This window comes from Physcomitrium patens, chromosome 15, assembly GCF_059467195.1.
Source record: "Physcomitrium patens ecotype Gransden chromosome 15, ASM5946719v1, whole genome shotgun sequence".
Taxonomy (NCBI): domain Eukaryota; kingdom Viridiplantae; phylum Streptophyta; class Bryopsida; order Funariales; family Funariaceae; genus Physcomitrium; species Physcomitrium patens.
The window spans coordinates 15,159,516-15,173,402 of NC_143424.1; the positions used below are offsets into that span (position 1 = coordinate 15,159,516).

The following is a 13,887-nucleotide window of genomic DNA, read 5'->3' on the forward strand; positions in this document are numbered from 1 at the left end:
TTTATTTTTATATCAATTTAAGTTCATTTGAATCTCTCTATGCAAATGAAAAATCTTTTGCATGGTGTTGTACATATTGGTTATTCAAGCCCTTGCTAAGATAATGTAGCCACAATCTATTGTGTATGAATCCATGTTTTTTATGCAATATTAAAAAATTACAATTATAATCACAATAAAAGTCTAATTGTATACATATTGAATAGAAGAATTAGTCTTGGTAGAGTATGCATGTTGTTTGGTATGTTCATGTACTGTGCCGGTTCTTCAACCCTTTATTTTGTTTTGTTTTATTTTTGCTACAATTAATTTTTGACAAACCTAAAACAATCTATTGATTTATTGGGGGGAAAAATAAAACATCAATCAATGGTCGTGTATGTATCTTGTGATGAAATTTCAATAAAATAAAATAAAATAGTAAATAATGTGGTTTGGAGATGCATCACAAGCAAAGAAGTATTATTAAAATTATGTTGTCTATAAACAATGACATCTTACCTTAATAAACAAAAATGATACTAATAGTTTTCAAAATACAGATTTAAAGATTTATTTTAAATGTAAGACTTGATACAAAAAATGAACCACACATTCTTTTCAACATTGGAATAATGTCAACCCAAGAATTCTATTCATCAAAACTCATGTAACATCACAATCAAAATTTTGATGAAAACAATTCAACAATTTCTTGGTTTTCAAAATAATTATCTCAACATTCAATTAAAAAAGATGACCTTAAAATGCTAATGAAAAGTTAGTAACAAGAGATAGCCTATTCAAATCCTAGCCCTCAAAATCTCTACCAAGCATGATGGATGCCAATATGAAGATAATAAACCCCCACTATTTTTTACACAAAAAGAAAAAATCTAACATCTTGACAAAAAGTGGGATCTAATCCCATAATTACTATTTTAGGGTTATATCCATCCTTCCATCCATCCACCCACCCACCAAGAGGACAAATCCAACATAGATTTCCTCGTCGTCGCTGTCTTTGGAGTTCTTGCATGCATTCGTTGTCTTCGGCGATGGCGTGCTTTCCAGAGTGGCAAAACCCGGGACTGAGGGAAAGCCTTCGAAGGACTCTGGCGAAGAAGAAGTCGAAGAAGAAGAAGAAGAAGAAAATTAGTAGAAGAAGTAGATGAAGAAGAAGCTTGGCATCGCGACTCTACGCTTGTTGGGCTCACCTCGCAAAACCGCGAACAGCAATGGTGCTTGCTTCACTAAGTTGCACGATTTGCGAGCAGCTACCTCTTGCTGTCGATAGCGTGCTTTCGATAGCCATCCTTCCAGGGGACACTCGTGAGCTCGGGATGGTTCTGGAGGGACTCGTCGGGAGTGAGGCATTTATCTCACACGGTCCTTCTCCAGAGTCTTTGTTAAGTGTCTCCCAATCGTCTCCGTGAAAACGGAATGCAGTGCGGGGGGTGGTTCACAATCCTCTGTTTTAGGGTTTCTTGACGATTTTGCTGACGCTCATGAGGTATTGCCATTACATTTGCTCGCGGCGATCACTTCATCTTTTTCAGGATCCCGTGTTTTGGCAGGAACCAGATCGGGTGGCAGTTTACAGAATTGGGTTGATTTGACCTAATTTGGGTTGGCCAGAGTTTGGAGCTCATTTGTCAGCTTTGACATGAGGAGGTCGTGGAACTCGGGTTGATTAGTTTTGAGAAACTTTTTCCTCGTTTGATTATTCTCGTGGCTCTTTGTCGCATTGGTCGCATCCTTCTGCCTACCTAGCTCGAGGACCAGCTCCTGGAATGGGACCTGGCATTCTCCTTGGGGGTTGGTTTCTGCTTTCAGTCAGGAGCCTCTGTTCATCTGAATTTGCGCCTGTCATTGAATTTATTGGGGGTTCAAGACCGAATTGGAGTTCGCAGGTCTTTCGATCGTGGCAATTTATCGTGATTGTCACTTGTTACTCATCCATCGTTCTTACCACAATGTGCTGCCTTCTTCAACGACAAAAGGGTATATGCATGATGAGATCGTGAAAAAAGTTATCCACTTTGAATGGAGATATCTAACTTCGTTTATTGCATGGATAACTAGCTTCGTATATTGCAAAGAGAGGCAGTCTTATTGCCGCGGGTTGAGGATGAAAAATAAAAAAACTAAGTGTGTTACAGATACGCTCTGATTAGCAAGTTCAAGGACTATTGTTTGTAATAGCTTTTTTGCTTGAATAGTGAACATGGGCACGCCCCTATTGTTCGACCTCTTTTCACTTCAAACATAAGTTTGACTTCTGCACAATCGCTTATCACTCGGGGACATTTATCTTTACAGAATATCTCGGGTTCTAGAGCGGAAACTGCTGCATAGGGATGCAGACTTTTGTAATCCAAGGTAAGATTGCACTGTTACCCTCTAGGTTCATTCGGCGTAATCTCCTGGACCTCAGCCTCACGCCCTTGCGACTCCGTGCGTAAACCTCTTGAAAACATCTTTGACCTTGGGTTAAAAGTTACAAAATCTGGAAATTGGTATTTTCTAAATGCCGATGCGATCCCTAGTTAATTTACTTCGTTAAATAATTTGAATATAGTGGTCTGCTGATGGACGAAAGGTGGTTGTGCCTGCGTTCATTATGGCGTTTTTGTGTCATTCTGATCTTGTTCATATCTCTGCGTTTTGGATTCTCGCTCAGATTATCTGCATGATTTGAAATTTGCTGTCCAGTGCTGGGTTACGGAATGAAGATCTATGTGCTCCTCTAAGAAATCATGATCTCCGGTCACAATTTGAAGCACGATGGATCGACAACGAGGCTTCACAGGAAAATTTTATCGGTAGAAGATCGCTGCACGAGAATTGAGATCGACAGATCAAAGCCAGGATTCAGGCTGAAAAGGAGAATGCTGTAGCCGAAGTGGGCACGAGGAAGGTCCAAGCTTATTTTTTAGCTGCAATTGCATTAAAGCGTGCTGAATATATTCGAAAACGTAAAGGTAGCTTTCCAACAGAGTTCAACACGTATCTTGGGTCCAAAAAACATGTCTGAAGGTGCTCATCACTTTGTTGTGTTGGAGAAATTGAAACTTACTGTTGCTTCAGAGAGCAATTTCTTTCACAGTACGTGTCGCAGATCTTGAGGTTCCCTTGCTTTTCCTTCACGGGAGGTCGGGATATTGTCAACGTGGCCTCTCAGGTACTATTCCAGCTCCAGCGTTATCCTTTCATGCATTGGTAATGATTTGAGTTTTGTGCTTTCAATGTTTTGGGCATGAAGAAAATACAAGTGGAATCTTATCTTCGATGTTTAGACAACAAGCTCCTGTTTTTATTTGCTTGACAATACTCATTCCTGGATTTTCATTGTCAGTAAGGAAGATATGTTTCTGGAATTCAATAACAGGAAATTTGTTTGTTACAGGTGCCCTTGTAGATGGATGAAACCTGTGTCTTCATTTTTCTTAAATATTTCGTTCCAGATAGTCTGAAAGTACAGAACAGTTTCATTTGTATGTTCTCATTCAGGACTGCAGGTACCACTTTGTATCCTTTCCTCAGATAGATGAGGCATGAGAGCAAAATTCAAACAAATCATCAACTGGGTAAGCGGGATATGCACTTTTTTTCCCATCACATTCCGGCTGATCGGAACACCGCCTCAGCATTAGGGGCATTCTTGAAGGTTTATTTACCTTAGTTTAACTGTTTCTTTGTGCTCCAAATCTCATTCGTATGACCCAGTCTTTGTCATCTCAAACATGCTGTCAGCTGTTTTGGTCGATTTACACGAGCATGAGTAGAAAGTGTTTTATTGTGTTGCCATGATGGACTAGTAACATGTTGAAATTGTTCCCGGCAACCGTTACAAATGACGGGGTTGAAACCCTCATGCTAGCTTTTCTCATTAGCTTGTTGAAAAGCACAGGTGACGCAGATTGCAGAGCTGCAGTTTTCATGAACTCGAGTGTAGGAAGATGCCTTCCTTGAAAGCCTGGTCTTGTCTGAAAACGTTGGGCCACTTTGTATATTCTGTACTCTCCCAGCAGTGTTCTCGTGTGATTTTTTTAGATCACCGCAGGCGTCATTGATATTAAGCCGTTGATCGAGTCTTATCCTGTTCTCACTCAGATTTGTGAGGTCAGGTACGAGATGATGTCTTCAACAATCCTATTAGCGATCGCTAGCACTCCAGAATGGGATCAAGCACTTTTTGGAATCAGTGGGATCTAGAATCTAAATTTGAAAGTTAAAAAGAATGGAGCTCGAAGATTCCAGTTTTCCGCTATGTGGTCGCTGCCATCAGTTTTCCTACCAATTTTCCATTCCTCTACCGCGAATCGTACGCTTTCTCTTCGACTCAACGACCCGAATTATTTGACACGGTTCTCCTGAAAAGTGAGATGCTGTCAGTTCCCAAAAGAGGATCAAGACCTGGTAAAGGAAGGTGTGGCAATGTGGCAGTTCTAGGGGCCCCATTGGATTCCGAAGTACACAGATCACAAAGTGTGCATCGCTTTGCTACGTTTCTCATATTCCAGAAGACACTTCACTTGCCATACAACGTTTTGCCGGATTCTTTTTACCTTATCCTTGTTTCTGCGACAGAAAATAAGTAGATTAGAACAACTCAAAGACAATGATAACAACTTTCTTACCCCCAATTTCAAATGCCACGCAGCGAAGACAGCTGCGACTTACGAAGTTTTCTTGTCGTGGGTCCCCAGGAATTGCACGGTAACAACACCACCAGAATGAAAGATGATTGCTCCAGTCTTTCCGCCTCACCACTGAACCACATATCAATGCTCCTATAGAAACCTTGTCGAGGAAATGTGTCGGAACCCATGAGCGCGTTGTGAGTGCATCTATACTCGCAGAGGGAGACCCATCAGACGGCTGCAAGAGATTCTCGCGGTGATTCTATAAAGTGAACTCGGCGTAAGCTAATTAAAGTATCTTCAAAGCATTGTCGCCTGTGATGCGCTCTGCCACTCTCCAACTTTTATGGAAGGACCGCGCGAGGGTAGTATATTTTTAGTATATTCGGATTCAATGGCACAGACTGAGGCTGTCACAACATTCAGAACTTGGTCTCATGTGTGGTGCTGGGTAACTTATCAGCATTACGGCGGTACTTGGAACCCTCAACTGTAGACTAGGCCTAGGGTGTGGTAGCCTGTTCCCAACAGTGATCGCACGGTTGCGGTGCTTCAGAGAATCCGATGGCACCAGGGATTAGGAGCCGATCATCGTGCCAGAAATCATTGAGATAGGCGGTGGTGAAGCAATTCTTATAAAGCCACAGAGGACGTCAGCTGCCCATAACTTGCCCTTGCAGGATGAGAATTGCACATGTGAGCCCTCCCACCGATCGTGCTTCAGAATCCTAGAAGCTGGGAGGGACAATGCTCACGTTCGAATTTAAACATTCCCCAATTTTTTTTGACTGGATGCTTTCATGGGTTGTCTCAAGAATGGTAGACTTAGTTTACAAAGCGCTGCACACTTTCACACACACACACCACTCACGCTCTGAGAATAGGCTCAGCATCGAAGGAAGACGGGGCCACCAGTTTAATAAGAGTCGCCCTTGTGAGGATTTCTCCCCCTCCCCTACAGTATGCAGCAGACAACATCAGTAACAGTAAATATCTTGCATGTTCCGTATATTCTGAGAGGTGGTCATTTGTCGTTGTTCGACACCATTTGAAATCTGCAACTGTGCCCCTCCCCTCCCGGCCTTCAAATTCACAAGCGCAATGTTCGATTACCTGTAAAGCGACAGAACCCACATACATGACTGCGCAATTCTCGTGTCAATACACATCATGATACGCATATTTTAATAACCATGGCTGCTCGCACGTAACCGGATGTCACCCACTCCTCCATTCGCCGAATTGTTACTATCGTAAATAATGTTTGTCACACGGATGGAAGCGGATCTCGACCGTCAGTGAGCGACTGGAGAGGAATCACTAGAATTGCAGTTACACATTAAGTGTGGCACCTCAAGTGGGAGTAGTTGCGCAAACTTGACAACCCAACGGAGTAAATATAGGAAAACCGCCTATTATGGGCGTTGAATTATATTAAAATAGTGCATTATGCAGGGCCCTCCTCATGCTACAAATCCGAGCTCTTGACAACAGTTTGCCTCATTCTCGCCTGCTCGCCTCCCCCCGCTCCAGTTGTGCATACTTCCTCTGTCGGCCATCCGCAACCCTCTCAGAGGCTCTCCGAGTGCCGCTCGTGACACAGCCATCGGGAGTTGCTGCCGTACCCGTCTCGGCTTGGAGCAGTGGTGGATTCCTGTGAATTTGGTTTTATTCCACCACGCTACTAATTCTTTTTCTTCAGGTAACTTCGCGCGCTAGTTTCAGATCACAATATTCCATGTGGCTCTTGTCTTGTTCTACACTGTGTAGTCCCTTTTATGTGCTACGCCTTGACTGTGTGATGGCTCCTCTTGGGTTGGTTAAGAGAAGAACCAGATGTTGGCGAGAAGTGTTGCAAGTTCGGTCCACGGTCAGGCGTGTAACGCCGCTAGCATCTAACTTGGTCTTGCGTAGAAGTTGGTCCTGTTCTTGGTTCGTCTCGGGAGTTTGGTTTGTGGTTTAACTTAGGCATGAAGTAGTTCATGATTTTAGAGGTTGTAGGTGTCGAACAATGCTCAGTGCATTCTCCTTCCTACTTGAGCGTTAAGTAACGAGTTGTGACGCGTGAGTTGTCTCACACGCGAACTTCTTGAAAACTCCTTGGTGTACAGCCTTGGGAAGACGTGAGATCACAGACACGCCACACAAAGATGATAATTTTAACCCTCGAAGATTAGAAACGTGAAGCGCGAAAACACGCACATGCTGCCTTTCCCTTCTAGTTGCATGGCATAGTGTCTCGCAAGTGCCTCGGGGAGTTTTCTCCTCGTGTCCGCGGAGTTACAGTTTAACATGTTTTTTCTTTCGGTCAGGTGCATATATACACCCTAGGTTATATGTTCTGCGACTAGATTGCCATGCGTCATTTGTTATCTTGATTGGTGCTGTGAGTCCTGTTCTGGGTCTTTTTGTCGACCCTCTGTAGACGTGAACAGCTAAGTGTATTGAATTTGGAATATAGACTGTCAACTAGAGGACTCAGAGTTTGCGCGGAAAGTTCATGTTTAACTACAGTGACTCTTCTGACCAGTTGCTTGTGGGGTAAGGATGTGTTGTGTGTACATGTCTCACCTTGTCTCGATTGATCGTGGGTTTTGTGGAGCACTTTGTGCGCAGGCTTGTGGAGAAGATAATAGTTATATGTGATGATGTCTGCGGAAAGCAAGTTTGGGGAATGGTGTGGGGAATTGCAGGCCAATTCGAGGCAGCTTCTTTTGTCTCCTTGGCTTTGTGTGTGGGGAAGATGTGAGTATGGCGTGATCTAGAATACTAGACACCGTGACTTGATTTGTTTTGTTGTGTAATATCAAGAGATAACTCTGTGCAGCTAGACTCTGTACACTAGACTGGCTGCCAGAAATGTCCTGAAACGAAGGGATGGAGTTTGCTTTTCACTGTAGTCGACTGACGAAAGGTGGGTACTATCAACTTACAGGTCGGTTGACGCCCTTTTTCAAGGGCGGAACAGAGTATGTCTTTGGTGTGCTTCCCATTCAAGGAAGAAGATGTCGCAGTGGTGGTTGGTAATATAGAGTGCGCAGCATCGCATCCCCGGGTTGCAGCCATTTTGTGTGTGGGCTACTCGCAAGGAGAGACGTGGCACGCCATTGAAGCTGCTAAGCCACGCATTGAGAGAGCTACAGGAAAGGAAATTTTTCTGGTGCTGCAGCGACGGATTGGTGTGAGCCTTCGTGGAGGCAAAGGTGATGGCATGAACACGGCACTAGCTTTCTTTCTGGAGAAGGACGTGTATCCGCGTCTGCACTTCTACGACGCTGATATTGTCTCGTTCTCCGGAGAGTGGATTTCCAAAGCAGAGAAGCAGGCGGATCTCGACTACGATATCGTCCGTCATTACTTCCCGAGATCCAGCACGGATGCCATGATCACATGGCTTGTGACGAAGCTGGGGTTTGCTATGCTGTGGCCCAACTCGACTTTGCCTTTCATTGAGCAACCCCTCGGTGGAGAACTCCTGCTAACGAAAAAGGCGGCTGAAGTGCTCTACGGAGACCACCGTGTTCGATCTCAAAGTGACTGGGGGATAGATACTCTTTACACTTTTGTCACCGCACAAGCAGGTCTACGTCTCGCTGAGGTTTACATCTCTGAAGGGAAGGTCCATGCGCTATATGGTGGTCTTCGAGATCTCCGGACTATGCTCGTGGAATGTTTCTCAGCGGTGCAGTCGCTACGTAAGGAAATTCTTCCCAGTGAAGATGGAGCAGTTCACTGCATTGAACCAGCTAAGGCCGTCCCGGACTTGATCAAACAAAAAGTCGGGTACGACATAGAAAAGACATTGAAGCTGTTGAAGAGCAATTGGACACCTCGACAGCAGGAGCTTCTGCACCAGCATTTTGACTCTGCCCTTGTGAAGGGATTGTTGAACTCTGCCGAGTGGCCGTGCTGGAGTTTCGCAGATGAAGATGCCTGGACAAGCGCATATCTAAAATTCCTCGACCACTTCGAGAAGGGAGATAGTGATTGGGAGGAGCTTCTGTTTAAGGTTTGGGTGGCCCGGGTACTGAACCACACTTTCAAGAATGTAATGCGTGGGTACGACAGTGCCCTAGGTGCTTTGCGTGACTTGGTGTGGGACACTCGCCACCAGTTTGCTGTTAAGCTTAAAGCCAATTCCGTCCCCAACCACGCCATCGTGTCGGGCCACTCAGCTGCAGAGGGGCTGGTCACCCGAGCTCAATCCGGCCGCAAGAAACCCAAATTCGAGGTTGAAAATCTGTGTACAGTGCAACAGTAACTCATGAGAAACGCATCTCGTGGCGACCATTTCCTTTCGTCTCACAATATGAAGCCGGACGTCAAGTTCACGCATCCTGCACAACCACAAGAATGGTGTTCCGTAACGAAGGAGTATTGCTTAGAGTAATTGAGGAAGAGTGGCAATGTGAACGACGGGCTTTGAAATGATAAATGAGAATCAGGCTGGAGAAGATGTGATGTACTATACCTAAGGTGAATCTGTTGATGCTTGTGGTCCACAGATAGTCACATACAGTACTTGTAAGTAGCAGATTTTTGATGTGTATTCAACCACTAGAACGAGGTGGATTGATTGAAACCACGTGAAGTCTGCCAATGTCAGTTCCTTTCCAATGTGGGATAGATCGAGGTTCGGTTCTAGCTTACCTATATCTCTGTCTACATTACTACATAATAGCCATTACTTCAGCTTCTACATTACATTTTTGGTTCAATTTACATGGAATGTGTATTGAAAGATCGTCGCTTCTTTTTTTTATTTATTTTTTTGCTTTTTGTGTCTACGTATGCTAAAGTTAAACTACATATACAGCCTAACAACTAATCAGGATCGATCTCCGTGGTTTGTAAAATGCACCATCGTTTTGTGCAGCCAAACAATAATCATTGTACTATTCTAATTTACACTCCACGTCTAAAATTCATTTTCATCTCATGAAATAGATGAATATCATTCTTTGTCTGTGGAACATGGAATGGGAAAACAACCCCATGTCTTGCTTGCTTTGATTACATTTATGTGCTGTGCTCAACTGTTAAAATATGTGTTTTGTCCGCAACTTTCTGTACGAAATAAATGAAAGGGAGAAATTATCACTCTAATGCATCCCTTTATTCCAATTTCTCTGAGAACTTCAAATAAATAAATAAATATATTGGATTCGATTCAATTTTTTGTTTTTAAAATTATTATTGTTTTAAAACATTAAGTGAACTGACCTCTTTGTCGGTTAATAGTTTCCATGCAACGGTAAAATCTCAAAAAGGGACTCCAACTTTAATGATATATTTATCTTGGGTTCTACACTACAATTTTACTTTCTTTTTTTAAAATATAGTTTGTATTCTCTCATCAAAATCTTTTCAAATATTTTTAGACATTTTAGTTCACTCAAGTCTTTTGGGAAATTAAGATTTGAGTCTTTTACTACTCTGCTCTTTTAAAATTTATCAATTTAAACTAGACACTTCATATGTTTAATAGTTTTTGTAATATAGATTTATAATAACCAAACAAGCAACCTTAAAAAAAAATAGTGGTCAATTTTAAATAAGCTTATGCTCAAAATAAATGAGATTTTTTGTACAAGAACTAAAATAAGAAATAAAAAATAGACAAAAAATTTATATTTTAAAAATATTTAATTTAATTAATTTATTTATTGAATGTAAGTCTACCTATTCAATAAAATAATTGATGAGTATCCAAGATATAAGAAAATAACTCAAGTACAAGTTTAATAGATATTTTTAAGCCTTTAATATCTAAAAAATTAATTTTAGATTTAAATTCATGTTTTACATTTTTTTTTAAGAACTGAAAAGGATTATCAATTTAGAGAGAACATAAATAGATCAAATATGCAATTATTTAAGAAGGATGTTTTTTTAATGAATATTTTAATTTTAATTTTAAAATAATTTTAGATTATAAAAATATTCTCCACAATTAGATACTTAGTGAATTTTTATTTTAATTCTATATAAAAAAGAAAAAATATCACACATGCCCTTGAATTTTTCCAAACTATCAAGAATATCCCTCAATTCTCGATAATAACAAATCTACTTGTGTCTTTTGTGATAATTGAAAATTTTCCTTTCAGAGTGATAATATATTATTTTCGTTTTTTATAGTTTGAATTGGGGCTCAAAGCAATACCTTTTTGCATTGTCTAGGCCCCCCACAAATTGGACGCCTCTGCCTTCACTAGAGTTGCAAAAATATCAACCATGTACCAAGAGAAAGGAATGGCTTAGGATTGAAGAGAGTTGTACTAGTAAGTTATATATTATACAGGACAACGGAGAGGTATCCAAGAATCTAGCTCTGTAAGAAAGCTAGTGATGTCAATATAAGTGAAGGGAAGATTTTGCCCTCAAACACAAATGTTGTATGTCAAAGTAGGTGAACATTGCGACTAATGGCATTATCTTAGGTGAAGCTAAGAATCATAAGTGAGTCAATTTTGGATCATCATCAGTAAAGGTGAAGATTTTTATCTATACATGGACCATTGCTTAGTATGTTTGGTCCTATACAGCATCAAAATAATATTTTTACTTCTGTCATAACTTCACTAAGTTATATCAAGTTTAAAAAAGTACAACCAAGGATTAGATGTCAATGAGCATGGTTGAGCAAGTTGACATCCTTTCTTTTGATCTCAATTTATTCGTTGTTTTTGCAATTTGTTGTTCTTCGTTTTGTATACAGCTTCGTTTTTGAATGTATGAATGATGATTGTTTTAGATTCCTAAAGGATCTAAAATTTAGGAACTTAAAGGTGTAGGTGTAATTTTTGAAAGATGTGGATGGGATACATTCATGTACTAATACAAAAAACATCAAGCAAACTGATGTAGGACAGCAGTGCTTTTGCAATCATTGTTTGTATTACAATTAAGGATTTTAGCAACAAAAGGTCTTGTAGATCTAAGATCCTAAGTTTAGTAATAGAAGCTGATCTCATCAGCTAAAATCCTTTATAGTCGCTAAATGGCTGAGTTTAGTGTCTAGAAAAATTTACCATTTTATGGCACTTCACAATCTTTCAGCTAATATGAAATAATTAATAAATGAAGCATGCAAAATACTATGGATTACAAGAAAAGTTCACGAGAAATTTGATTCAGGATATAACTCTATGCATAGATTATCCAAGGGTTATTTAGCAAAGATATTTTAATTTTAGAACATAATTTGTTAACTGAATGAAGTTCTTTAAGTTGATAGTTTCATGAATTTCTAAACATTACTAAAGTTTGCACAAGTTTTTCAAAGTATCAATTAGAGTGGTCAAAATGGTGGCATTGATGGTTAAGATGTGTTGTAGTATAACTCTTTGGTATTTGCATTTAATTTGTATGTATTTTAGACCTTAATCCTTGTATCTATTAGAATCCCATATAACATTCTGTGATCTACCAAGTAAGTTGTAGTAAGGAATTCTAATATGTCATTGACCAACAATTGCAACTAATATTTAGGCATCTCTACTTCCATTTTTCTCAAAAAACATGCTCAAAATTGGTCACTACCACTTGGATAAGGATATAAATTTTGTATTGAGTTGGTTTCAAGTGACGAGAGGCTAAAAATTGACAATTGAAGAGTCAAAAATAAAAAATTTATAGAATTAAATAGTGGTGGTGGAGACAATGTAGTCAAGGGCCCTAGATTAAAACTAGCTAACAATACTAGGAGCTCGCAAAAATGAGCAGCTTACAAAAACTAACTCACAGAAATTAGCACTTTGCAAAAACTTTGAATTGTGTCAATGTTTGAGAGTGAAGAGACAAAATTTATAAGAAGGAGATGAGCAATTTGCAATACCCACTCCAAGAGGTGGCGTCCATTTTGGAAGGTGCCCAAGAAGTGAGCAAAAAGTGCTATACAAATTCTGTGCAGCATGTTTGAACTAAAAAAAAAAAAAAAAAAAAAAAAAAAAGAATTAGATAGGTTATTAGTCCAAAGGGCATTTTTGAAATTAACTTAAAAGACAAGGGTAGGTTTGGTATTATCAAGAATTGAGGGAGATTCTTTATTTTTTGGAATTTTTTGGAGCATGTGTGATATTTTTTTCTATAATAAAACATACCATTTTATTTTTACAAAATATAAAATAGAGTACCATAATAGAATCCTAAATTTATCAATGTACACATTGACTTGATAAAGTAGCCACTTTACTTTAAAATATCTTTAAAATAGTCCACATTAAACTGAAAACATCTTTTCAGCCATTAACTTAAATCTCAACTCATAGAATAATTCCAAAAAGGAAGTCAAATTTACAATCAATATCAATAAAATCCATGACCACCTTATCCACTTTTATATGAATAGTTGGTTAAACATGATAAGAAGTTGTGATAAACCTCAAAAATTCAAATATTAGATTGGATTATACCAACAACAAGAGGACTTTGAATTTTAAATAAATTACCTCAACAAAGAAAAATTAAACCTTAAGAAGAAATAATGATTCTTATTAGCAACCAATTTAGTTATCAAACTTTATAAAGTAGATAGCCTCACCAGAATGCTATATTATGACTAAGATCTATTGAAATTCAATGTCAAAATAAGCAATACCAATGCTCAAGAAAGAATTAATATCATTGAAAGATTTTCTAAAATGATCAAAGTGGCCTTAAATGCAAAGGCTTCCTAACAAAAGAAAATAGACAATGAGATCAACATATTTTATAGATCACTTAACAAATTATTATTTGATCCTTACAAATATTATCTGTATACATATGATGAATTTATGACATACTCTTCTAAACTTAAAAAGAACTATCAAAAAAAATGCTTGAGAAAATAATTTTTGACAAGCAACTTTTATAAAATCTTATTAAAATCAAATGGCAATTGATAATTCCTATAAAAACAATTTCAATTAGAAGGATGTATGGTATAAACATAGGGCTAGCAAAGAAGCCACGCTTATCTGGCTAATATAGCATAAAAATGCAGTAGAGAATGCTCGGAGAGCAAATGTGTATATGATTATTCTCTTCAAATTTATTAAGAAATTTATATAAATTTTGGCATTGTCAACAAACAAGACGTAAATAGGAGTGGGTCACTTCGATTGTGTAAAGATTGACCTCTAGTCTAAGCCACTGGGATACATTAAAATTTGAGAAAAGAACCGAATAAAGTTGATTTGTTTTTTGAAAATGTGGAATATGTTATAGACAGAAAAATGGTTGATTGGTGTTAGAATGGAAATAAAAACAAGATGGA

At 39.1% G+C, this 13,887-nt stretch overlaps 1 protein-coding gene and 1 long non-coding RNA gene across 5 annotated transcripts; both read left to right on the forward strand.

The window, feature by feature from the left end:
• Window positions 1–1,020: 1,020 nt before the first annotated feature.
• Window positions 1,021–3,674, forward strand: LOC149987774 (uncharacterized). Of its 3 annotated transcripts, none has more exons than XR_016506800.1 (4): window positions 1,021–1,492; window positions 2,302–2,361; window positions 2,695–3,163; window positions 3,493–3,674. It is a non-coding gene; the product is annotated as an uncharacterized LOC149987774 (long non-coding RNA). The 3 variants fall into 3 exon arrangements; XR_016506801.1 differs by having other exon boundaries at window positions 1,149–1,492; window positions 3,501–3,674; XR_016506799.1 differs by having other exon boundaries at window positions 1,149–1,492; window positions 2,695–3,674.
• Window positions 3,675–6,139: 2,465 nt separating this feature from the next.
• Window positions 6,140–9,329, forward strand: LOC112292345 (mannosylglycerate synthase). 2 transcript variants are annotated; one of them, XM_024540703.3, is made up of 3 exons: window positions 6,140–6,327; window positions 7,242–7,370; window positions 7,561–9,329. In XM_024540703.3, the coding sequence occupies exon 3, from the start codon at window positions 7,597–7,599 to the stop codon at window positions 8,884–8,886; it is 1,290 nt and encodes a 429-aa protein (XP_024396471.1). In that variant the 5' UTR covers window positions 6,140–6,327; window positions 7,242–7,370; window positions 7,561–7,596; the 3' UTR covers window positions 8,887–9,329. The 2 variants fall into 2 exon arrangements, with proteins under 2 accessions (XP_024396471.1, XP_024396469.1); XM_024540701.3 differs by lacking the exon at window positions 7,242–7,370.
• The last annotated feature ends 4,558 nt before the right edge of the window (window positions 9,330–13,887 follow it).